General features: G+C 35.2%; 1 protein-coding gene across 1 annotated transcript in view; it reads right to left on the bottom strand.

The window, feature by feature from the left end:
• LOC142354501 (uncharacterized) overlaps positions 1-23,677 on the bottom strand; it is a 29,491-nt gene extending 5,814 nt beyond the window's left edge. Inside the window, exons 1-6 of the mRNA XM_075406818.1 lie at positions 22,157-23,677; positions 19,952-20,257; positions 14,514-14,739; positions 8,712-8,955; positions 3,847-4,643; positions 3,242-3,570 (exon numbers count right to left, since the gene is read on the bottom strand). Of these exons, the coding sequence (XP_075262933.1) occupies positions 3,242-3,570; positions 3,847-4,643; positions 8,712-8,955; positions 14,514-14,739; positions 19,952-20,257; positions 22,157-22,481 (2,227 nt within the window). The 5' untranslated portion in view covers positions 22,482-23,677. The remainder of the gene's footprint in view (positions 1-3,241; positions 3,571-3,846; positions 4,644-8,711; positions 8,956-14,513; positions 14,740-19,951; positions 20,258-22,156) is intronic.
• Between the last annotated feature and the right edge of the window lie 1,000 nt (positions 23,678-24,677).

Here is a 24,677-nt window from a genome sequence, read left to right as displayed (position 1 = left end):
CTCTTTCGTGAAAGAAATCTTTGTTACAATGAATTCAAACTTTGGCCAAATTGAGTTTTATCAGAAAAAAGACAACGAAAACAGATTAAAAATCGATAGTGGAAAATCGTTCATTGCCAAAACCCGGGCGCGAAATTTCGCAAAAAAAACATGGGTAAATAGACATCATAAAAACAAACAAAAACTTAAGAGTAATTCCGGCAAACTCGCAGCTGCACTTGCATGACTTTTTGAGCAACTCATTCGAGCAAAGCAAATAAAACCAGAAGTCATGGCAACACCTCAGCGTAGATATTTTTTTTTTGAAGCAACAGGTGCCAAATACTAGAATGTGCTGATCACGGACACAATGTAAAATCAGTATCAAAGAGGCATCTTCATAAACCTTTAAGTTGTACATCAACTGAAAAAACTGAGAACAATAACAATTAATAATTAAGAACCGGATGTTCGGTAAAATTAGAGCCATCCTCCTGTTATAAAAGGCAAACAAAATGGAAAGAAGCCCGACGAAAAAATTTTGCCAAAATGTAAAAAATATTGTAATCATCAAAAGTGCTAAACAAGCTTTCAAAGAATTTCGAAAACTTAAAGCCAAAAAATATCAATAAGAATGGAAAGTAACATCCCGGACGATATATAGAAAAGCTAATGCAAGTATATCAAACCCAAAAGCAAAAAATACCACGCAGATTGTGCTAAGCAATTTGATTTCATGCCGCTGTTAGACATACTCCTGCCTCTTGATGAGATGATACAAGGGCTAGTATCAAAACCAATAAGCATTAGAGATGGTGACTAACACATGCGAACAAAGTTCGAGTAGCGGGCACCTAAAATTTTGCATTACGTGTTTTATACCTTTTCTATTTTTGATTTCGTTTATATGACGACGTTCAATTTAGATTGCTTTGCTGAGCAATTGCTGTATTAAAACATTTTGGGCAGAATGAGAGAAGAATGAAACTGGTCTAGAGAAAAAAATGATTTCAAGCCAAATGTCGAAAAAGCGGCCAGAAAACATAGCAAGACAAGTCCTGAATACAATCCACATAAATGAATGAAAAATATTAGAACAACTGGGCCTGACCAGCAGACCAATTGAACAAAGCCAGCCAAAAACAACAATCTCAAAAGTTGAGAAACTAAAATAATCAAACAAACTAACCAAAAAAATTATAGCTAAAACTCTTGAAGTTTATATCCAGAAGGCCAAACTTGATACCATTAAATATACCCAAAACGCCAGGCACAATCCATGTAAGAGGATTATTCACTATAGATAGAAAGACTCGGAGAAATATGACAATGCTATTATAAAAAGGAAAATTGCAATATTTGAAGGAAGCTCCTAAATCTCGCAGCAATAAAAAACCCAAACCATTTTTTTTGTTTTCTGGAACCTGTCGAGTAGCCCATCTTCAAGCGTTTCATTGTTCCGTAAAGATCGTTAAAATTAGAAAATTACAAAAGAAATTTAAAAAAATTTGTAAACCATTAAATTTTAAAGAAATGTTACTGAAAATTTTTATTGTCTCCGGAGACTATCCAGTAACCCAATTTCGAGCCTAAAGTAGTTTCACTGGCTCAAAGATAATTACTTTCAAATTTTAACAAAAAATTGCAATAATTCGTGATATTAAAAAATTAAAAACCATTCCATCGCCAAAAGAAACTATGCAGTAACATATTATCAAACCGTAGAGGATAACCCATGAGGCAAAACAAATTAAATAAAAACAATTAGAAAACTTGAAAAAATAGCAAAAAGTAGAATCCGTTTGTGTGTTTATGTTTGTAGTACCAAAACATATAGCTCACAAAATTGTCATAAAAAGTAATTATATCTTGATGCGAACTTTATGAACTTTGAAAAAAGACAATCCGAGACCGCTCAAAAAACTCGAAAAATGAAAAAACATGATAATTGTAACACTTTGGGCTCAACACTGATCTTTTAAACTTGAATTAAGGCCTTCCCAGCAACTGCACCACTCTAAGCGCTTGCAGGACTACTGAGCGCAAAAATACCCTGCTGAGAAGATCAGGGCAGCTTTAAAAATACGGATTAAGATGTTTTTAATTAAAACAAATGACCTCAAGTCAAAAACAGGTGCATTCAATGCATGAAACATCAAGATGGACGTTACTAACGTCGGGCGAATTGCTCTCAAACGACCGGTTGGCTTTGTCAGAAGCTAGCCACGTAGGGTGCGCCGGGGGCTGATAGGGGGCAACACTGGGTTGGGGCAACAGCGCGGTGGGGGTGGAGGCAATAGTGCGGGTGGGGGGTCAACAGGGGGGGGGGGGGGGGGTGATGGTGTCTCAACCTCTAAGAACCGCCCTTCACACCATAAGTATAAGTCTCCAAAACATTTTGAGCTGAAACAGAGCTGAAAGGCTCTAAGAGCACTTAATGCCCGCTGGGCGCTACCTGTTTTTCCCCGTTTTTGAGGAGGAAAAGTCAAAAGCGTCAGACGAAACATCGGTCAAGCGAACAAAAAAAGATCTAATATAATTGCTACAAACTTCGTTTGAGAGCAATTAAAAAGCACTTTTCACAGTCGTACAGATGTCAGCACAGTCTCAGCCTCAGAAAAAATAGCTCATAGCTGTTTTAGCCCCTAACAATAATTCAGTTTAGCATCAGCTAGTAGTGATAAATGAACTGAAAACTTTATCTCCCCACTACAATAAGTGGTCAGATTCGCCTAAATCTCCCATACCGATACGGTGATCATTTATTTTGCTCGAAGAATGTATTGCTGAAAACCCTTGAAGTGAAAAAAGTGGCCGAAAATAGCAAAAGCGAGAAAAACGCGGGGCTTTCCCAGCCATTTTTTTCCTTACTATCCATTACCCTATAGCTTGCCCAAAAAAACTCGGTCATCCTAGTTTTAAAAATGAGTCAAATCGACGAGAAATAAGGGTTTAATTACTTGTTTTCAGATCAATACAAAAAGATGCGCGGAAATTGCTTGGAAGAACTCAACTTAATTGCTTGTAAGAAGCTAAACGACTTTAGAACTTGACCAGTTGGAAATTTTTAAAACTTACGAAAGGCAATTATGAAAAATGCTTTACGACAAAAATGCAACATAATGCTACAAAAAAGCGACAAAATGGAAATAAGCGCTCGTTCGCTCAATTTCGTTTCACTTGCCATCAAAACACTTAAAGTTAGGCGGAAGAAAATCTCCATAGTAAAGGCGGAAGAAACAATTGTTTTTGACAAACTCACCTTCGAGAGCAGCCATTTCATTCCAATGGTATATTGGATACTCAAACTTCCCCCGATTACTCCTGGACAACTGCTTGGCAGACTGCATATTATGACCCAATTGTTGTTGTTTATTTCCATCTTCACCCGGGGTCAACCACCTGCCCCCACAAGATGCACCCGCAGCAGCAGCGTGGTGGGCAGTGGACATCTGTTGAGGGTTGTGTTGTTGAGCTGAGAGAGAAAGGCTCTGGGCAGTGGCACCTGGTGGGCCACTTTGCGGTTGTTGTTTGTTTCGAGAAGGCATCGGGGATAAAGCTGCTAAGTGATCTGTGCTGCCTTCTGAGGGGCTAAAATTACAAACCAAACAATGCTGAAAAAGATGCTGATTGAAGAGAAATTCTTAGAAGATAAAATGTTCTAAAGTGCGACTGCAGCTCTATATAATAATGCATCATTACTTACGTAATTACGTACCTAAGGTTTCGAATCTATTCGGAGAATATTTGCCCTCAAAACTCTCACAAACATCCCCTTGTGATATTATGGTAATTTGTATGGGTTTTAGTCCCACTAAGCATAAGAGAATAAATAGATGGAAGAGGCCAGAAAAAAATAATTAATACCTGGAGCAAGACATGCTCTGAAAAGAGCTGCTAGGCGGACTGAGGAAATTGGAGGAATAGCTTCCGCTCTGTTGCTGCAAAAGCCGTCCCAGAGACCTATCACTAGTGGACATCGTCTGGTTAAACGAGGGGGTGGAATTGTTCGCTCCACCTCCAAATATCTGACCAAACGGAGGCCGGAACATCCTCTCTCCACCTCCTGGTGCGAAGGGTGTTCTACCTCGGCTGTGGGCACTGTATTCGGAACCCGACAAGGATTCACTGCTCCCGCCCAGACTCAGAGCTCCAGATCTATCTTGGGGCAGCGAAAGCTGGCCAAAGCCTCCGACAACTTTACAAAAATTGGCTGGCTGTTTATTGGCAGATTGAACAAACGCACTAGGCGATACGCACCGAGAGTTAGCAGCACTTTTTGAGAAGGGATCTTGGAACGCTGCGATATTTGGCGATGGGGTGGATCTGTAACTACGAGTGCAGCTGCGGGTTTCGAACTTCTGAGAACCACAAGTTCGCGTTGGAGGCGTATTACAACCGGTCAATGATTCTGTAATGGCAGCCGATCTAGAATTGATGAAGAGTTGGCGTTTTTCTTCAATTCTTTTTCGACGTTTGGAACCGTTAAGACTGGACGACTTTTTGGACTGATCCAGTTCTTGGATCAGAATTTCGGATGATATGAGTTGTTTTAGATTCTTGTTGATGTGATCCTGAATTTCGACTGCTTTTTGGACAGATTCAGGGTTCTCGAACTCAATGACGCCAGTTGAGGTGTCCTCGTGAAATACAATCTCGCAAGTCTAAAACAATCATGTAACGTAATCAGAACCAATATTAGATTACTGTCTTTTGTAAACGTATTGGATGCTAAATGGGACGATACAAATATTAATACAAAGCGAATGATACAAATAGTAGTTTTCGGAACTCCCGAAATGTTTAATGTTTTTGAGCTGCATTTAAACGTGAGGTCCTTAAATAAGAACCTGGACAAATCGGAAGCACTAATACTAGGCCTTAGTTCTCCTCCGTCTGTTCTACGTTTAAGTGAAACATGGTTATCTGAAAATGATGACAAGTGTTTCTTATTACACGGTTACTCTCAGTATCTAGCAAAATGTAGTATCTAGCAAAATGTAGATCTTCAAGGGGCGGAGGTGTGATGATCCAAGTGAGAAATGATTTGAGCAAAATCATAGATATAGAAACCTCTTTTGAGGAAGCTTTGTTTGCTGATATTTCTAAAGCAGGAAAAAGGTTCAAAGTCCTAACTATCTATAATAAACCTCGTAACAACAAAAAACCTTTCTGTAGAGCTGCTAGATAAGTTCTTGGAAAAGCAAACATTAGTCGAAACTCCTTTTCGTGTCTGCGGAGATCTTAAAATCGATATTCTCAAAAATAACCAGCTGATTAAGGATTACAAAAATGTGATCAAGTCTGATGGTTTTGAACTGTTTGAAACATCGCCTACTCGAGTAACAATGTCTTCCATGACTTGCATTGTTAAATCATACAGCAGAATTTCGTTTCACCTCAAGTTCTTGTTCAAAGTTCAAAGAACATCAAAGTTTTTCTGATCATTACCCCCTGACAATTAAATGGAAGACCACACAAAAATGTTCAGAACTAAATACATTCCGTGATACATCTTTCCTTAAAAAAAACCTGCAAAAATTCAGCAGTATAAGGTCAAATTACATTAACATCTTAGATTTTTTAGAACTAAGCCGCTGATAATGACGAAGTTTTCAATAGCTTCAACTGTTTGTTCTTAGAAATCACTGATGAGTTCGCCCCTTATAGGACATTCCGATCTAAATTAGGAAAAAATCCCAAACAGATATCGAATGAACTTAAAAATTTAAGAACCAGTAAAAATCTCGCTCACTGTAAATGGAAGAAAACAAGGAAAAATGTTCATCTCGAAAATTTAAACTGTTGCTCTACAAGTTTGAAAACCTGGTAAGAATAAATAAGAAAAGGTATTACTTAAACGTTTTCGAATCATGCATGGGAGACTCAAGACAAGTCTATAAACTCTTAAATGATCTAAGTTGTAAAAGCTTGGAAAATAAAAACGTACACTTTTTACGTAACTGTGGAATTGAATGTCCCAATGACAGCGAGATTGCAGACGCATTCAGTTTTTTTGCTGATGCTGGGATAAATATTTCAAGTAAGTTGCCTTATGTTCCTCTCCATACTATAGCTTCTGATGAAAAATCAATGTTTCTCTATCCAACATCAGACAATGAAGCACAAAAAACTGAACATGAATAAGACAATAAGTCTTCTTATGGGCTTGATAATATCAGCAAAGTTCTAGTGAAAACAAGCTAGGAGGTTACTGTTCCATGTTCAACATCTCTTATTAAACTATCCTTCATTAACGAAATTTTCCCGGAGCTTTAGCAAAAGCCAAAGTTATGGCTTTTGTTAAGTTTGCTAATAAGTTAATAAGTTTTTTCTTGATCTAAAGAAGGCGTTTGATACGATTGATCATCAAATTTTGCTAATTAAGTTAGGATCTAACTTAGGACCTCTTTGATTCATTGTTTATATTAATGATATTAACACATGCTGCAAATTCGCAAACATAATTCTGTTCGCAGATGACAATAATATATCATCGATTGGATGTAAACCTGAGGATATTGAAAAGGATCTCAATGAGTTTGGCGCTCGGCTATTAGCAAACAAATTGTCCCTTAATTTAGATAAAACAGTTCAGTTAAAGCTAAAAACCAGTGCTTCCAATCATCAGTGTAGTATGATAATTGTCCTGTTACTGTTAAACAAAGGTGCAAATATCTTGGTTTGAATTTAGATTCTAAACTGACGTTCAAGTTTCATTTTGATTAAAAAAAGGGACTCGGTAAACAGTGTGGTATTATTTGTAAGTTAAGGCAATACGTCCCAAGGCAGTTGCTATTTCGCTACTACAAAAACAATATAGATCCAATAATGCAATACGGTTTTTCATATGGTTGCACAAAATATTCAAGTTTGGAATAAATTTATCTACAGAAAAAAAATTTAAAGTTTTATTTTTTCGTAACCGCCGAGCCGTGGCCATTGTGAAGATTAACTTCAAAGACACAAAATATTGTCAGTATTCAAACTACCTGTCTACGAAATGCTCAAGTTTGTCCTGATATCTATATACCAATTGCATTCTGAAAAATACCTTAATGATTTATTTCGTTTTGAGAACAAAAGAGCTACTAGAAATGATTCTTATAATCTTATGCATGAACCTCTTTGTAGAAAACAGCTGGAAGACTGTCATTGCAACTTCGCGCCGCAAAACTTTATAATCTGTTAGCAAAACAGAATCTCTTTATTACTTTTGATAACTGCACTGTTTATGGCATAAGTAATCTTTATCACAAATTGAAAGACTCTTACATACTTAACAGAGAGCTTGTAAAACACATGCTTTCTCTGTAAGGGCTAAATCTATAATACCACTTACATGCACGCTGCATCACTATCAGAATAAGCCTGGCTTCTTTTGATGGAAAAAAACTGAGTACCATGATTAAATTTTCTCGCATAAATTTTCCTTAATGAAACTGGAAATGGAGAAAAATTTATTTCTTACTGTCTCTCCTTAACGTATGCATTCATTTAAGCTTACTATGATCTCATAATTGAAGTTTTGAAGGGCAGAGTGTTGAGGACAATGTGTCCCGTTGTCTGTCCCCTCCAAGTCTTTTCATAGATTGATGTTTGTTAAACTTTGTTTATATTGAGTACTTGGAGAAATTAATTCCTTTTTTCGTTCTTTCTTTCTTTAAATGAATTGAAACGAGGTCGGTAGAATACACCTGACAGTCATTTATATAGAGTATCAAAAAGCAGTCGTATAATATAAACATACCCGGCAGATAGCCAAAAAATAGCCGCCGTTGATTCCTATAACTCTATTGGGATTGAAAGAAAAGAAAATACAAACAAATTGATTTTTGTATGAAAACATTTTGAAGTCGGATTTATTTTGAGGTCATTGGTAATTGAACATACTCCTGTCTCTCAGTGAGAGGCTACAGGATCTAGTGTCAATACCAATAAGCATTATAGATAGTAAATAAAACTTATGAGAACAAAATTTAAGTACTGGGCATCTAAAAATGGGCTTTGTGGGTTTATCCCGTTTCTATTTCTGACTTTGATTTTTTATACTGACTCTCTTCATTTTGAATTCCTTTGCTGAGCAGCTGCTGCTTAAAAGGACTTTGAGCAGAATGACAGAAGAGTGAAACTAGCCTAGAGAAGATTTCAAGCAAAATGTCGAAAAAGCGGCAAAATGGGTAAAGCAAAAAGTTCGACGAAGTAAAAAAAAATAGGAGCGCCATAATAGCCGGCAGAGAAGATGAGGGCGGCTATTAATAAATATGCTACATTTCAATATTAGTCAAGCTGTGCGTGCAAAATTGTTAACTGGTAATGGAGAAGACCTCAACTGCTCATCATTATTTCCTATTACTGGACAGTTGACATAATTCTCAAAACTAATGGATCGTTGCTGAAATTTTTAATACTAGCGGACTGTTGAATGATTTAAGAATTAAGAATTGATTAATTAAGAAAACGTTGAATGATTTCTTGCTCTCACAACATGAAAAAATTCCTTTGAATAGTAACGTAGGAGCTTTTAAAAGTTATTTTTATTTTTAGGAGGAAAACAATGGAAAGAAAATGCGATTCTTTATGAAATTGATTGATGTTTATTATTTTAGTTTGTCTGAATGATTTGAAATATTTTTGTTTCAAGTATATTTAACGGTGTGGTTATAATTTTAATTTACTTGTTGCAAAAAAAAACAGTTGTGGTCGTACTGCAACATGAACTCATTTCTCACCTGTATATGTCTTCTGACTTCACTCGGCAGAGGTTTATCCGGTCTCAGGATTCGGATACTAGCAATGTCTCCACAAGACCCAAACATCTCTCCCATTGAAGTTATGGTCATTCCCGACGATGGAAGATTAAATACAACCACCGTACGACTGTTTTTACCCTCAAAGTCAGGTAGAGGGTGGGTTCGCTTGACTTTAGTGCGTTCTCGGTTCATTAGAAAGGTGTCTGGTTTCTGACTCTGGATGCTAAAATCAATCCACAGTTTCAGTTTGAAAATCTACAGAATAGCTCAAATGGACGTCGTTTATCAGGTTAAATTTCGGCGAACAGTCCACTCAAAGGTAGCATTATCATTTATATCATCTCTGATTTCCCTTTATTCGTATTTCAGTAGATTTACATATGTCTAAGATAGTTTTTTTAATCTGAACATGTTAATTGAGATGACCACGATGTTAATCTTGCATTGTTGTCCGGCTTGCTTACAAATTAGATTTAACAAGACTGAATTCACACACTTCGGTTTCTACATGAAAAACAATTAGGAAACATGAACAACAGTTACGAATCAGATTATAAAAATCTAGAATTCAAATGATGTATTAAGTAGAATTGAAGCTGAGCTTCAACATACATGTTGACAAATTACAAAGCCACATTATTTTCTACTTTATACACAATAGGGTTCAGTTTTCACCATTTCTACCAATACCCTAACAATCTGAATCGTATTTTTTTTTGTTTATTGGAACTCGTCTGTGTTTTTAAAGCATTTCTTCCAGCTAAGTTATCGAGGTTGCTTGAAAATGAAATAATGCATAGAGCTTCACCCGCAAAATTAATAAGAGGTTTAGGCCAACCTGTAAGCCACGGTTCTCCAGTCCTTCGTCAATGTCTTGATACGTTTGAAACTTGTGATCAACTTGATATTGACAAATCCGTCTTTGTTTTTCAAAACATGTTTTCTTAGAAACGCGTCTTTTACTAAGTTCTCGTCTGAGAATAGAATGTTCATCTGTTCAATCAACTTGCACTGCAGTTCAACGTCAGGAGGCGACCACTCTTCATCTGAGAAGATTCCAGGACCTAAACGAATGATTTATGTAAGCAAAAACCAAGGCTGTTTATCCTACTACGAAAAGCTTTTCGGCAATCAATTCTGTAATTGGAGAGCTTTCCAAGATACTAAATTCGTCAAAAAAAAAACTGCGAAAAAAACTCGATCGGGGAAAGTTGAATCATCAACAAAAAGGTCAAACACAATAAATTAATAAATTACAATAATAAATTAAATAAATTAATTAATTTAAAATTATTTAAGTACTTGAAAATAACCTTTAACAAGTCCAGAAAAAAATGACCATATCCTCTAAGTGAATATGGTCATGCATAAATGAGGAGTAAACACTTCTAGATTTTTAACTACAAATAACTCATCTATTCATTTTCACCCTCCCGAGGTGTTGTATATCAGAAATACCCCATAACTCAAACGAATGAATTAGGTTATCAAAACGAAATGAACTAAATAAAAGAAAAGTTAACTTATTACAATATTCGAGGGTGAAATCATAAATTGTTCAAAGGAAACACTTTTGCAAGCTCAAAAATTAAAGTAGTTCCCTCGTGTTTTCATGTACAAAATGTTTAGGTTTGCTTTCAACACCTAACTAAATTTGATCATTGTTCTGACCCATATAAGTGGGGAAAAAATTATAAGCTCAACTGGTTTTTTTTGTAATCAGCGAATGTTAGCCGAGCGATATCGAGGTTTGAAGTTTCTGAATAGCCACATTTAGCTGCCAAATTTAGCAGATGTTTTGTTCAGGCAATTTTACCCGATAGATATATTTGACGTAGAAAGACATGAGGAGTTATCGTGATTTAAAATATTGCAAATATTCGGCTGATTTCCGTTATTTTTGTTCACTTTTCCGTATTTTTGCTCAAATTTTTGATTTTGCTTAAAAAATGGCACCAGTTATGCTCTTTTGACCCCTTATGTCCACATTTGCCAAAAGTGCGGGACTTGAAACTCAAATGAGGGCTATTTTTTTTACTTCCGCTTCCTAATATAGTGTCGTAGAGAAAAAATTCCTCTCAAATTCTTTGGTCTTTTCTCTCAATATAATTGAATCATAATTAAATCATATTCATCCAAGTTGCATAATTTATTTTTGATGCAGTTCTCCAAACTTAAACATAGCCGACAGATTGCCACAATAGTTGCAAAAGAAGCTATGTCAAAAATATTCAGCGATAAATTAATCAAGCATATTAAAAATCATTCCACAGAACCCTTTTTATTAACGACCTCCATCCTCCATTCCACATATGAGCTCCTTTGACCTTAAATTATTTCAAGTTAAGTAACCTAAGTTTTAAAGTGCGAAAGTCATTTGAGTGATGTAAGTCACGCATGATCAAAATCTAAACATGCAAATGACCTAAAAACGTTGGCTAAAGAGAATGATAAATGAAGTCACGGGCTCAAACGCCGTTTGTGACAGGAAAAAGTCACCACGAAAATGTGACTTTCAGCATTGCTGTGTGAACAAACTTTGAGAAATGCCAGCCAAAAAGAATAAGTCTCAAAAGTTTAGAAAAACTAGAATAATCAAACAAACTTAACAAAAAACGTACCCGGCATATTGCCGGAAAATAGCTGCCGTTGATTCCTATAACTCTATTGGGATTGAAAGAAAAAAATATCAACAAAATGATTTTTGTATATGAACATTTTTAAGTGCCATTTATTTTGATGTCATTTCGTAATTGAACTTACTCCTGTCTCTCAGTGAGAGGCTACAGGGTCTAGTATCAAAACCAATAATCATTATTGATAGTAACTAAAACTTATGAGAATAAAGTTCAAGTACCGGGCATCTAAAAATGGGCTTTATGGGTTTATCCCGTTTCTTTTTCTGACTTTGATTTTTTTATACTGACTCTCTTCATTTTGAATTGCTTTACTGAGCAGCTGCTGTTTAAAAGGACTTTGAGCAGAATGACAGAAGAGTGAAACTAGCCTAGAGAAGTCAAAAAGATTTCACGCAAGATGTCGGAAAAGCGGCAAAATGGGTAAAGCGAAAAAAAAGTTCGACGAAGTAAAAAAAAATAGGAGCGCTATAATAGCCAGCTAAGAAGATGAGGGCGGCTATTAATTAAACAATAGCTAAAACTCCTGAATACCAATTTTTATCCATTTAAATAAACTCATGGACCCACGCACAGGCCTTGAAAGAGATTTATTGACCAAAAAATGGGAAAAAAACGAGAAATAAGACATCTAAAATTGAAAACTGCAATTAATGAAAGCTTATACATTTCGCAATATTAATAATTTTAAAGCCATTTTTGTCTATCGGCTCCGTCCAGTAATCCATGTGCAAAACCTATAAAACTTTTTAGTTCCTTAAAGGTCGATAAACTTAAAAATTACTTCATGCAAAAATTGCAAAAATTATTTATTGAAAGATAGTAAATGTCGTAATATTAATTAATATGTTCTAAAACTCTTTTTTGTCCATCAAATCTGTCCAGTAACCCATCTGCAAGATCTAAAAAAGTTTTATTGGCCCTTAAAGATCGAGAAAACCGGACTATAATGAAAATTTTCAGAAAAATTTATAAAACGCTAGAGGAGTTTCCTGGGCACCGAGGGCCAAAAAACGCAAAGCCAAAAAATATCAAACTTGAAAAAAAATGCACAAAAACATCATTTTGCGTGTTTATTACCAGAACAAATAGCTCACAAAGGTCATAAAAATTAATTATGCCTAGCAGAAGACCTTTATCAATTTTGACAAACGTCAATTTGAGACTGATTTAACAAAAAATTCAAAAAATGACAAAGCGTGAAAAATTGCACACTTTTGGGACCAATTTGTAGAAAAAAAGCTGGAAGAATATCAGTGCGATTTCGCGCCGCAAAACTTTATATGTTAGCAAAACAGAATCTCTTTACTACTTTTGATAAATTCTGTTAATGACATAAGTAATCTTTATCACAAATTGAAAGACTCTTATATACTTAACAACAGAGAGCTTGTAAAACACATGTTTGCTCCATAAGGGCTAAATCTATAATACCATTTACGTGCATACTATAGCACTATCAGAATAAGCCCGGCTTCTTTTGAAGAAAAATGAAACTGAGTACCATGATTGAATTTTCTCGCACAAATTTTCCTTAATGAAACTGGAAAAGGGGAAAAATTTATTCTTACTGTATTTCCTTAATGTATGCATTCATTTAAGCTTACTATAATCTCATAATTGAACATGTCCAGTTGTCTTTCCCCTCCGAGTCTCTTTATAGATTGATGTTTGTTAAAGTTTGTTTATATTGAGTACTTGGAGAAATTAATTCTTTCTTTCTTTCTTTCTTTAAATGAATTGAAACGAGGTCGGTACGATACATCTGACAGCGTTTAATGAGGAGTATCAAAAAGCAGTAGTATAATATAATAAACATGCTAAATTTCCATATTAGTCAAGCTGTGCGTGCAAAATTGTTTACTAGTAATGGAGAAGACCTCAACTGCTCATCGATATTTCCTATTACTGGACAGTTGCCGTATTACTCAAAACTAATTGATAGTTGCTGAAATTTTTAATACTAGCGGACTGTTGAATGATTTAAGAATTAAGAATTGATTAATTAAGAAAACGTTGAATGATTTCTTGCTCTCACAACATGAAAAAATTCCTTTGAATAGTAACGTAGGAGCTTTTAAAAGTTATTTTTATTTTTAGGAAGAAAACAATGGAAAGAAAATGTGATTCTTTATGAAATTGATTGATGTTTATTATTTTAGTTTGTTTGAATGATTTGAAGTATTTTTTGTTTCAAGTATATTTAACCGTATGGTTATAATTTTAATTTACTAGTTGCAAAAAAAACAGTTGTGCTCGTACTGCAACATGAACTCATTTCTCACCTGTATATGTCTTCTGACTTCACTCGGCAGAGGTTTATCCGGTCTCAGGATTCGGATACTAGCAATGTCTCCACAAGACCCAAACATCTCTCCCGTTGAAGTTATGGTCATTCCCGACGATGGAAGATTAAATACAACCACCGTACGACTGTTTTTACCCTCAAAGTCAGGTAGAGGGTGGGTTCGCTTGACTTTAGTGCGTTCTCCGTTCATTAGAAAGGTGTCTGGTTTCTGACTCTGGATGCTAAAATCAATCCACAGTTTCAGTTTGAAAATCTACATAATAACTCAAATGGACGTCGTCTATCAAGTTAAATTTCGTCGAACAGTCCCCTCAAAAGTAGCACTATCATTTATATCATCTCTGATTTCCCTTTATTCGTATTTCAGTAGATTTACATATGTCTAAGATAGTTTTTTTTATCTGAACATGTTAATTGAGATGACCACGATGTTAATCTTGCATTGTTGGCCGGCTTGCTTACAAATTATATTTAACAAAACTGAATTCACACACTTCGGTTTCTACATGAAAAACACTTAGGAAACATTTATGAACAACAGTTACGAATCAGATCATAAATCTAGAATTCAAATGATGTATTAAGTAAAATTGAACCTGAGCTTCAACATACATGTTGACAAATTACAAAGCCACATTATTTTCTACTTCATACACAATAGGGTTCAGTTTTCACCATTTCTACCAATACCCTAACAATACGAATCGTGATTTTTTTGTTTATTGGAACTCGACTGTGTTTTTAAAGCATTTCTTCCAGCTAAGTTATCGAGGTTGCTTGAAAATGAAATAATGCATAGAGCTTCACCCGCAAAATTAATAAGAGGTTTAGGCCAACCTGTAAGCCACGGTTCTCCAGTCCTTCGTCAATGTCTTGATACGTTTGAAACTTGTGATCAACTTGATATTGACAAATCCGTCTTTGTTTTTCAAAACATGTTTTCTTAGAAACGCGTCTTTTACTAAGTTCTCGTCTGAGAATAGAATGTTCATCTGTTCAATCAACTTGCACTGCAGTTCAACGTCAGGAGGCGACCACTCTTCATCTGAGAAGATTCCAGGACCTAAACGAAAGATTTATGTAAGCAATAACCAAGGCTGTTTATCCTACTACGAAAACCTTTTCGGCAATCAATTCTGTAATTGGAGAGCTTTCCAAGATACTAAATTCGTCAAAAAAACTGCGAAAAAAACTCGATCGGGGAAAGTTGAATCATCAACAAAAAGGTCAAACACAATAAATTAATAAATTACAATAATAAATTAAATAAATTAATTAATTTAAAATTATTTAAGTACTTGAAAATAACCTTTAACAAGTCCAGAAAAAAATGACCATATCCTCTAAGTGAATATGGTCATGCATAAATGAGGAGTAAACACTTCTAGATTTTTAACTACAAATAACTCATCTATTCATTTTCACCCTCCCGAGGTGTTGTATATCAGAAATACCCCATAACTCAAACGAATGAATTAGGTTATCAAAACGAAATGAACTAAATAAAAGAAAAGTTAACTTATTACAATATTCGAGGGTGAAATCATAAATTGTTCAAAGGAAACACTTTTGCAAGCTCAAAAATTAAAGTAGTTCCCTCGTGTTTTCATGTACAAAATGTTTAGGTTTGCTTTCAACACCTAACTAAATTTGATCATTGTTCTGACCCATATAAGTGGGGAAAAAATTATAAGCTCAACTGGTTTTTTTTGTAATCAGCGAATGTTAGCCGAGCGATATCGAGGTTTGAAGTTTCTGAATAGCCACATTTAGCTGCCAAATTTAGCAGATGTTTTGTTCAGGCAATTTTACCCGATAGATATATTTGACGTAGAAAGACATGAGGAGTTATCGTGATTTAAAATATTGCAAATATTCGGCTGATTTCCGTTATTTTTGTTCACTTTTCCGTATTTTTGCTCAAATTTTTGATTTTGCTTAAAAAATGGCACCAGTTATGCTCTTTTGACCCCTTATGTCCACATTTGCCAAAAGTGCGGGACTTGAAACTCAAATGAGGGCTATTTTTTTTACTTCCGCTTCCTAATATAGTGTTGTAGAGAAAAAATTCTTCTCAAATTCTTTGGTCTTTTCTCTCAATATAATTGAATCATAATTAAATCATATTCATCCAAGTTGCATAATTTATTTTTGATGCAGTTCTCCAAACTTAAACATAGCCGACAGATTGCCACAATAGTTGCAAAAGAAGCTATGTCAAAAATATTCAGCGATAAATTAATCAAGCATATTAAAAATCATTCCACAGAACCCTTTTTATTAGCGACCTCCATCCTCCATTCCACATATGAGCTCCTTTGACCTTAAATTATTTCAAGTTAAGTAACCTAAGTTTTAAAGTGCGAAAGTCATTTGAGTGATGTAAGTCACGCATGATCAAAATCTAAACATGCAAATGACCTAAAAACGTTGGCTAAAGAGAATGATAAATGAAGTCACGGGCTCAAACGCCGTTTGTGACAGGAAAAAGTCACCACGAAAATGTGACTTTCAGCATTGCTGTGTGAACAAACTTTGAGAAATGCCAGCCAAAAAGAATAAGTCTCAAAAGTTTAGAAAAACTAGAATAATCAAACAAACTTAACAAAAAACGTACCCGGCATATTGCCGGAAAATAGCTGCCGTTGATTCCTATAACTCTATTGGGATTGAAAGAAAATATCAACAAAATGATTTTTGTATATGAACATTTTTAAGTGCCATTTATTTTGATGTCATTTCGTAATTGAACTTACTCCTGTCTCTCAGTGAGAGGCTACAGGGTCTAGTATCAAAACCAATAATCATTATTGATAGTAACTAAAACTTATGAGAATAAAGTTCAAGTACCGGGCATCTAAAAATGGGCTTTATGGGTTTATCCCGTTTCTTTTTCTGACTTTGATTTTTTTATACTGACTCTCTTCATTTTGAATTGCTTTACTGAGCAGTTGCTGTTTAAAAGGACTTTGAGCAGAATGACAGAAGAGTGAAACTAGCCTAGAGAAGTCAAAAAGATTTCACGCAAGATGTCGGAAAAGCGGCAAAATGGGTAAAGCGAAAAAAAAGTTCGACGAAGTAAAAAAAAAATAGCGCTATAATAGCCAGCTAAGAAGATGAGGGCGGCTATTAATTAAACAATAGCTAAAACTCCTGAATACCAATTTTTATCCATTTAAATAAACTCATGGACCCACGCACAGGCCTTGAAAGAGATTTATTGACCAAAAAATGGGAAAAAAACGAGAAATAAGACATCTAAAATTGAAAACTGCAATTAATGAAAGCTTATACATTTCGCAATATTAATAATTTTAAAGCCATTTTTGTCTATCGGCTCCGTCCAGTAATCCATGTGCAAAACCTATAAAACTTTTTAGTTCCTTAAAGGTCGATAAACTTAAAAATTACTTCATGCAAAAATTGCAAAAATTATTTATTGAAAGATAGTAAATGTCGTAATATTAATTAATATGTTCTAAAACTCTTTTTTGTCCATCAAATCTGTCCAGTAACCCATCTGCAAGATCTAAAAAAGTTTTATTGGCCCTTAAAGATCGAGAAAACCGGACTATAATGAAAATTTTCAGAAAAATTTATAAAACGCTAGAGGAGTTTCCTGGGCACCGAGGGCCAAAAAACGCAAAGCCAAAAAATATCAAACTTGAAAAAAAATGCACAAAAACATCATTTTGCGTGTTTATTACCAGAACAAATAGCTCACAAAGGTCATAAAAATTAATTATGCCTAGCAGAAGACCTTTATCAATTTTGACAAACGTCAATTTGAGACTGATTTAACAAAAAATTCAAAAAATGACAAAAAAAAGCGTGAAAAATTGCACACTTTTGGGACCAAAACTCCTGATATAACCATTAACCTTCAATCAAATCCCTCACAGCAGCTGCAGCACTCATCACGGAGTTGGGGAACTACTACGTTGGGCGAAATGACTTTCGATTTTTCCTCCTCATTTTTCCCCAGAGTGCTTATGAAGCTGAAACATGTGTTCCAATGGTCCGTAGACTCAATTTTTCAATAACTTATTGCTTGTTCTAATTTCACATATAAAAATTTTAGAAGTTTATCGGTTTTTTGAGTTCTCCCCATTTTTTTTAATGCAATTTCGAATACGTGTGACATGTAACAATCTCATAAACGACAGCTTGAATACAATTTCTCGTGAATAATAAACTTATCTGTTTATTAAGTCAAAAAAATTCCATCAACAAAAGGTTTTGATCAACACATCAACTCAAGGCAAATTAGCTTCTCATTGGTAAAGCCACAGTGAAGCGGATGATAGACACATTCATTTTCAGACAATTTTAGCAAAGCTTTTGTTATTCAATTGCCACAATATCGTTTTTGTACCTTAGTGAATATAGGCAACGATGTTGCCTGGTCTCGAAAATCAAGTGCTCAGAAGTGTGGGAAGTTACTTTTTTATTATCTTTATTGTGAGTTTTATTCCTTTTCAGTACAGTGTCTCAATGGTTCTCAGTAAAGTTATTATATGCTTTTTGATGACAAGAAGCTTGAGTTTATTCAACACGTAATTGGTTGTGACAACATAACACATAGTTTTTGAAGGTCCGTTTTCTTTTTTTCATTCTAATTCTTTTGATTAGTTTAATCGCATGTAACTTTTCTAGAGACTATCAAAACCTGCTTTTTTCAGTAGTCCACAGTCAACTCATTCGATTAATTATTTTTGGCTTGTTAATCAGGACCTAACCGGATAATTAGACAACCCAAATAATCTCGATTTTATTGGGGCGCAGCCTTTTTTTGGGACATCTTTCCACTTTTCCAGCAGTTTATATCATTGTTTACTTGGCTCTGATCCAATAGTGTGGAAAACTATAGAAAAGTTTTGTCACAAATAGGTTTTTACTCAAAGAATTTTGCAAAATGAATTTTCGCATTTTTTTCTATCATGAAAGTTTCAGATAATGTCATGTACCATCTGGATATTTAAAAGTAAACCAAAAATTTCGAAAAGGTCATCCAAGTATATGCCTAAAAAGTGGGCTTAACACAGGGAAAAAAATTTCAACCAAAATAATTAACAATTGACAAGTGAAAAACTGGCAAGTGAAAAATTGTGCCCCAATTTGATCCGGTGATTGAAACAAAATTAAGTTTTCAAACAAAACGTAGAAACTTTCAATTTGCTTCTTAAGAATTAAAACTTCACTTCAATTTAAATTCATTATCTATGAACACTTTTATTTTTTTCCAACACATTCTCAGATTGAGTTCTGTGTCTTTTAGTCTTGTTCAAACAAAAACAAAAAATCCAAAATAAAAAAATTAATCAATGCATTATATTTATTTTAAAAAAAAAAACATTAAAAAGTTAGAACGAGACCTGGCAATTAAACAACGCCAACAAACGGATTTCGCTCAATTGATCTTAATAACCCTCGCAAACAGATGGCTAAACTTCACAAAAGAACTACGTAAATCGATTCAATATGAATTATGAAATACACACTAATTCTACTTTAAAAGTAACTTAAGAAATATGATATAGCCATCACAGTTATTAATCAACTGATTAAAAATGTCTAGACATCGTGTCTAGACATGTCCTCAAATCAGCATTTTAAAAGATAGAGAAACTTTATAGGTTCACCAATCTAATCGGTAAATTACAGAAGTACATTGAAAACAAACTAAAAAATAAAAACCATTAAAAGTTGTCTAAACAAAAACAATGAAATTACAAACATAAAACATACTGTCTTGAGTCTTCTGAAACTGCACCAGGAGTAGCGCAAAATTGCACGCAAAAGTCCCTCAATTTCACTGACGGCAGCCAACATATTACACATATATTACAAAAAATGGGCCGAAACTTAAACCTCTGTTTTTCTCCATCACTCTTGTCGATATTAGCCAAGAAAATTATAGGCAACTGTGCGTTTACTTCAAAACATTGGATCAGAGGAGCAACCTATGACAAATTTTTTAAAATCAATTAAGAGCTTTTAATAACCGCCTTCATAACAGCCAGAGACTTTAACATACAAAAAACTTCGACAAAACTGCGAACCACTATCACTGTGACATCATAGAACAGAAAAATATCAAAACTGGGACATAGAAGACCTATGAATGAAAATGCAACAAAGAAGATCTATGAGTGAAAATGCAACAAAGAAGACATATGAATGAAAATGGAACAAAGAAGACCTAAGAATAAAACTGCAACATAACAGCTCAAAGTCAATATAATACCTATGACAAAGAGAAAATATGAACTAACTATGCGATTGGTACTCTGCACACGACGAACCTCCATGTTGCTCATATCCAGTCGCACTCACGGGCGACAAAGGTGGCATAACTCCACCTGTACTTCCGATTCCACCCCCACTCAGACCCCCGTGACTTCCTGATGCATTGAGGGTTCCTCCAGTAGTACATCCCGGGTTGTTGTAGAGAGACGTGTATGGGTGGATGTCACTATCGACACTGGATCTGTTCATGAGGTCAGCATCTTCGAACATTTCGACGTCTACGCGGGGGAGAGGAGACCGCTCATTGCGACATCCGGATCTTCCCAGATTACCTGTTAGAAAGAAAGAAAAAATTTATTTCTTTGATCAGGTAATACAAAATCTAACATCTAATAATAAACAAAATAATTCTTCACCACAACCAAAGAGGGCAGGTAACGGTGTACTATTACCCGCAAATCCTGCCCCAGTGAGACTCTCTAAACTTGAAATCAAAATTTATATAAGTTTAAGAAAAAAGGTAATAATAGACGTTCTCGGGGGAAAAAAACTATAACTATTTATTGGAAATTCCGATCGGCCTCAGCTTTTCTGGGTCATCATTCCTCGTATAGTACTACCCACTTATACCTGAAGATCGAAAATTTTAAAATTTTTGATAATTTTTCGTATTTTCAATTCCGTTTTCGCCCAAAATGCTAAAAAACACAAATGCGATATCTCACAAACTACGTGATTTTAGAGGCTCATATTTTTACGAAAAAAGCGACCTCACATGTGTTCAAACCCGATATCTCTAGGTTGGCAGTCTGACATTTTGACCACTCAGCTACAATGGTTTTAATTTCCATTCGCTCACAATTTTATCAACGGACTTTATTTTAGAATGAGAGAAAATTAGATCACCCAAAAAGGAAAAACTTAAGTGTGAAAAGGTCACCCAAGAAGTCACAGAATGTTCTAGAACAAAAGCGCAAAAAAAGTCAAGCAAAAATTTGGCATAAAAAAGACATGTTTACAATAATTTCCTCGTTCGAGAGCATTTCAACAATATTTTTTCTCCAATGCTTAACTAACAATGCCCTACACTAGTCTTTGTACTATGTTATAAGCGTACTGCGGGATTTTGGCAGAAGATATTCCCAAATGATTAACTTGCATGTCACTCGGAAAACGCGTCTCGTTTAAGATTCTCAAAACAGGAGAATTTGGTACAAGAGAATTGCAACTTTCGAGTAAGACATTGCATGTTGGAGTTATAACATAGCTGAATGATCCTAAAACAGGGAGCTGAAAAGTTTTTCCGAAGTAATAAACATAAACCGACTACCGTCGGATAAATTGCTCTCGAACTACACGCGGGCACTGTAGAAAAAACTTTTCTTTATGGGCACAAGCAATCCGCGTCCTCCTACGTCTTAGACTGAATTATTTACCACTCGCCCAGAAGGCCCTCGTAATTTCCGAGCTGAGAATCGCTTTTTACACGCTTTTTTTTCAACGCAGATTTAATTTCTCAATAACAACAGTTAAGGTCAAGCAGAAAATGAAGAAGTCACGCGTGAAAAAGTCCCTTGAGAACTGAAATCGAAAGAATGTTCTAGAAAAAGTTTGCAAAAAAACACGTTTACCATAATTCCTTCAAACTTCGTTCGAGAGCAATTCAACAGTTTAAAAAATTAGTATTTGAACAAATTTTAAGCATCAGTTGGCCTCCCTTTCCACAAATTGTTGTGTTTCTTACCAACTACTCTAAATCATGGTAATCAAAAGCATGGTCTTTCTATCTTCGAAAAGTTGCAGAATCGGAAAAAAACTTTGATGACCAAACTTTATTCCATCAAGTCGACAATAAGTTCTTCAATCCACTTTGTTTTGCGTTCCTTAATAATGAATTTATTCCACAAACACCAGTCTTTTTTAGTAATGACTTCGAAAATGAGGAATCACTGCCGTTATACAAAACTGGCGATAATTATAGTTACATAGAAAACATACAATTGATTTTCTATGACCAGAGAAAAAGTGGTTATGAACCATCAATGATCCATCAATGGAGTTTCTATGATATTATTATGATCCAGCAATGAAAACCACAAGAAGCCCAACCCAGGGAAGATATTTAAAAAAACTACGCAGTAACATAATATTCCAATTTAACCTAAACAATCACTCCTCCAATATTATGTTAACTCAAAAAAACCTGGACAAAGGGTACCGACAAAAGTTACCTGATGTAAAATTATGCGTCTCCTCCAAACTTCTGGTTGTCATGCTTGACAAATGATGTTGAGATGACGAATGCGACATTACCCCTCCCCGTCCAACCGCGGGAGAACTCACAGCTGGTGTGTGCGACCCACTTGAGGTTCCGAATCCCAAACCGATTCCACTTTGAGGACCAGAATCGTCCTGTGCCAGTAGTTCCGCTACTGGCGTGGGATGATGTGGCGATGAAGGGTTGGTTCCAGCTTGACTAAAGGATCTCGGAGATGATGGGGAGGCGGCACGCCAACTGCCCGAAAGACTTAGAGGGTACCCACTGTCCGAAGACATAGTTTAAAGTTTTCCAATCCTGTGCTGTTGTTGTTTATCGAGATAAAATTTCAAGTAATTGAGAGGTAAACTGAACCCGTGTCCTCTATAAACAATAGACCATTAAGAGAAAGGGAAGTTCTGAAATCAATTCTTGAATCTGGAGGTCAAACGATCAGATACATTAGGAGCTGAACATTTTGATGAGAAACGCATCAAGACCAAGGTAAAGCTTTCGAAGACGTCGCAAACCAATATCAATCGAAACAAAAAATAAACAAAAGTAAATAACTTGAAGGCAACGAGCGCTCAATAACAAGAAAGGAAGTTTGACAAAAGATAACCCTGTTACTTATAATACAATTTCAAAAATAAACCGAACAAATTAATAAAGTAATACGAAGCAAAAATTGGTTGATTTTTCAGCGGCCGCAAAACGGTCGATTTCGAATTCAAGCACGATTTTTTAAAACTTCAAACTAAATAATCTGCAATTTGGGCATGAACTCAAATCAAAAAAGCCCGAAGGTTTAGCAATAACAAAGATCAGTAATAGCTCCCGAAATTAAGCTCTCCAACAGATAATTGTACTCGAACTTTTCAAATGGTCGCAATACACAGCCATTCAAGGCTTCAACTTCACGAATAAGTTTCAGTTCAGAACTATTTTCGATGAGAAATCAATAAACGTTGCTGGTAGAATTGTACCGTTTCAAGCATTGCTTCAATTCGTGGTTCCCAGCAAACGTCTAAAACCTTCACACGTTGCTCTGGTAAAGTCTAACAGAAACAAATTGCAATTGAAGTGACCTCCAATTGCGTCTAAAAACGAGACCCAAATACCTCCTTTTTAAAGTAAAAATGTATACGTCATTGCAACGCGTAACTTGACACTGTTTAAGGCAAAGGGAAAACGTCTTTAAGGTCGGCAGGCGGGCATAAAATTGGGATATTTTTGGCAATTTGCAACTGAATTTGACACTAATACTGTAATCGATTTTGCCCGACCTGTCAAAAATGATGGACGATCAATAAGTCTATTAAAAGAGCTAGCCACCCCCAAAAGGGAGGATTTAATTCGCTTATTTTCAATCAGGCCATTACGCTCACATCATTTAGCGTTTGTTTCAAAATGTGTACAAAACTGTTTTCACAAGCCACCATTTGCAACTGAAAAGAAACAATTTTAAAGCCGTTTAACAACAACAAAAACAATAATTTCAAACAGATCGGCTAAATTCTTTCAGCCCATATAAGTGCCATAATAAACAGTGCAATACCATTGATTATATAGATATTTAAGTAACAATTCGGGTACAATTGGGTACAAGGTCACCACCCCCCCCCCCCCCCCCCCCCTCTATGACATGACCCTCTATGAACATGACCCTCATATAGAGCTATATAAACCATTATCAGTTCAAAAACACTAATTAGATTGTTCACTCAATATATTGAAAACAAAAAATAAAATTCAATAAATACGCACGGCGAGGGGGGGGGGGTGGCTGGGCTCTAATAATTTAGGTTCCTGGAGCCCAATGCCAAGTTCTGGGGTAAATTATTTCCCAATACGAATAAATGGAAGTGTTCGGACTAATTACCAAAAAGCTGCTTTCAAACTACCTCGACAAGCACAATATAATTTCTTTTTCAGGCTATTTAATACCTGGTACATTTATCTTTTAGCACAATGCATTTTTACTTCTAGAGTGATTGCTCTAATAGCTCTAAAGGGCCAATCACACTTCTCGCAGTTGAAAAAATCCACAATATTGATAACTCAATTATGTTTACATGTACAATTGTCCATGAAAAAAGCACCTCCCCGAGAAACTGAACAGCAAAATGCAAATTTAGGTAGTTACGTCATACATAAAATAGGCCTTTTTGCTAATAGATGGCCTATTTATTTATTCACACACCAATCTGCGTCAGATGAAAATTTAGGCAACTTGGTGCTTTAAATGATGCAAAAAAAAACTATGGAAGCATGTCAAAATGAGATACAAAGATTTTCCTTTGTTGCAGATTCTATTATATGGTGACTAAATGCGCGCCGTCAAGATGCAGCAAAAAAAGAATAACTTTCCCCTAAACAAAAACTCAAAACTGAAACAAAATGTTTTTCTCTTTTTAAATGCTCACCACAACAGAACTGGATTTTAAAATGCATGGCAGCATAGAGCTGTTTCAAAAACCTATACCACAAACAAA

The sequence above is a fragment of the Convolutriloba macropyga genome, chromosome 15 (genome assembly GCF_964194025.1).
Source record: "Convolutriloba macropyga chromosome 15, txConMacr16.3, whole genome shotgun sequence".
In the NCBI taxonomy this organism is placed as follows: Eukaryota; Metazoa; Xenacoelomorpha; order Acoela; family Convolutidae; genus Convolutriloba; species Convolutriloba macropyga.
This window is presented reverse-complemented; position numbering and strand designations above follow the sequence as displayed.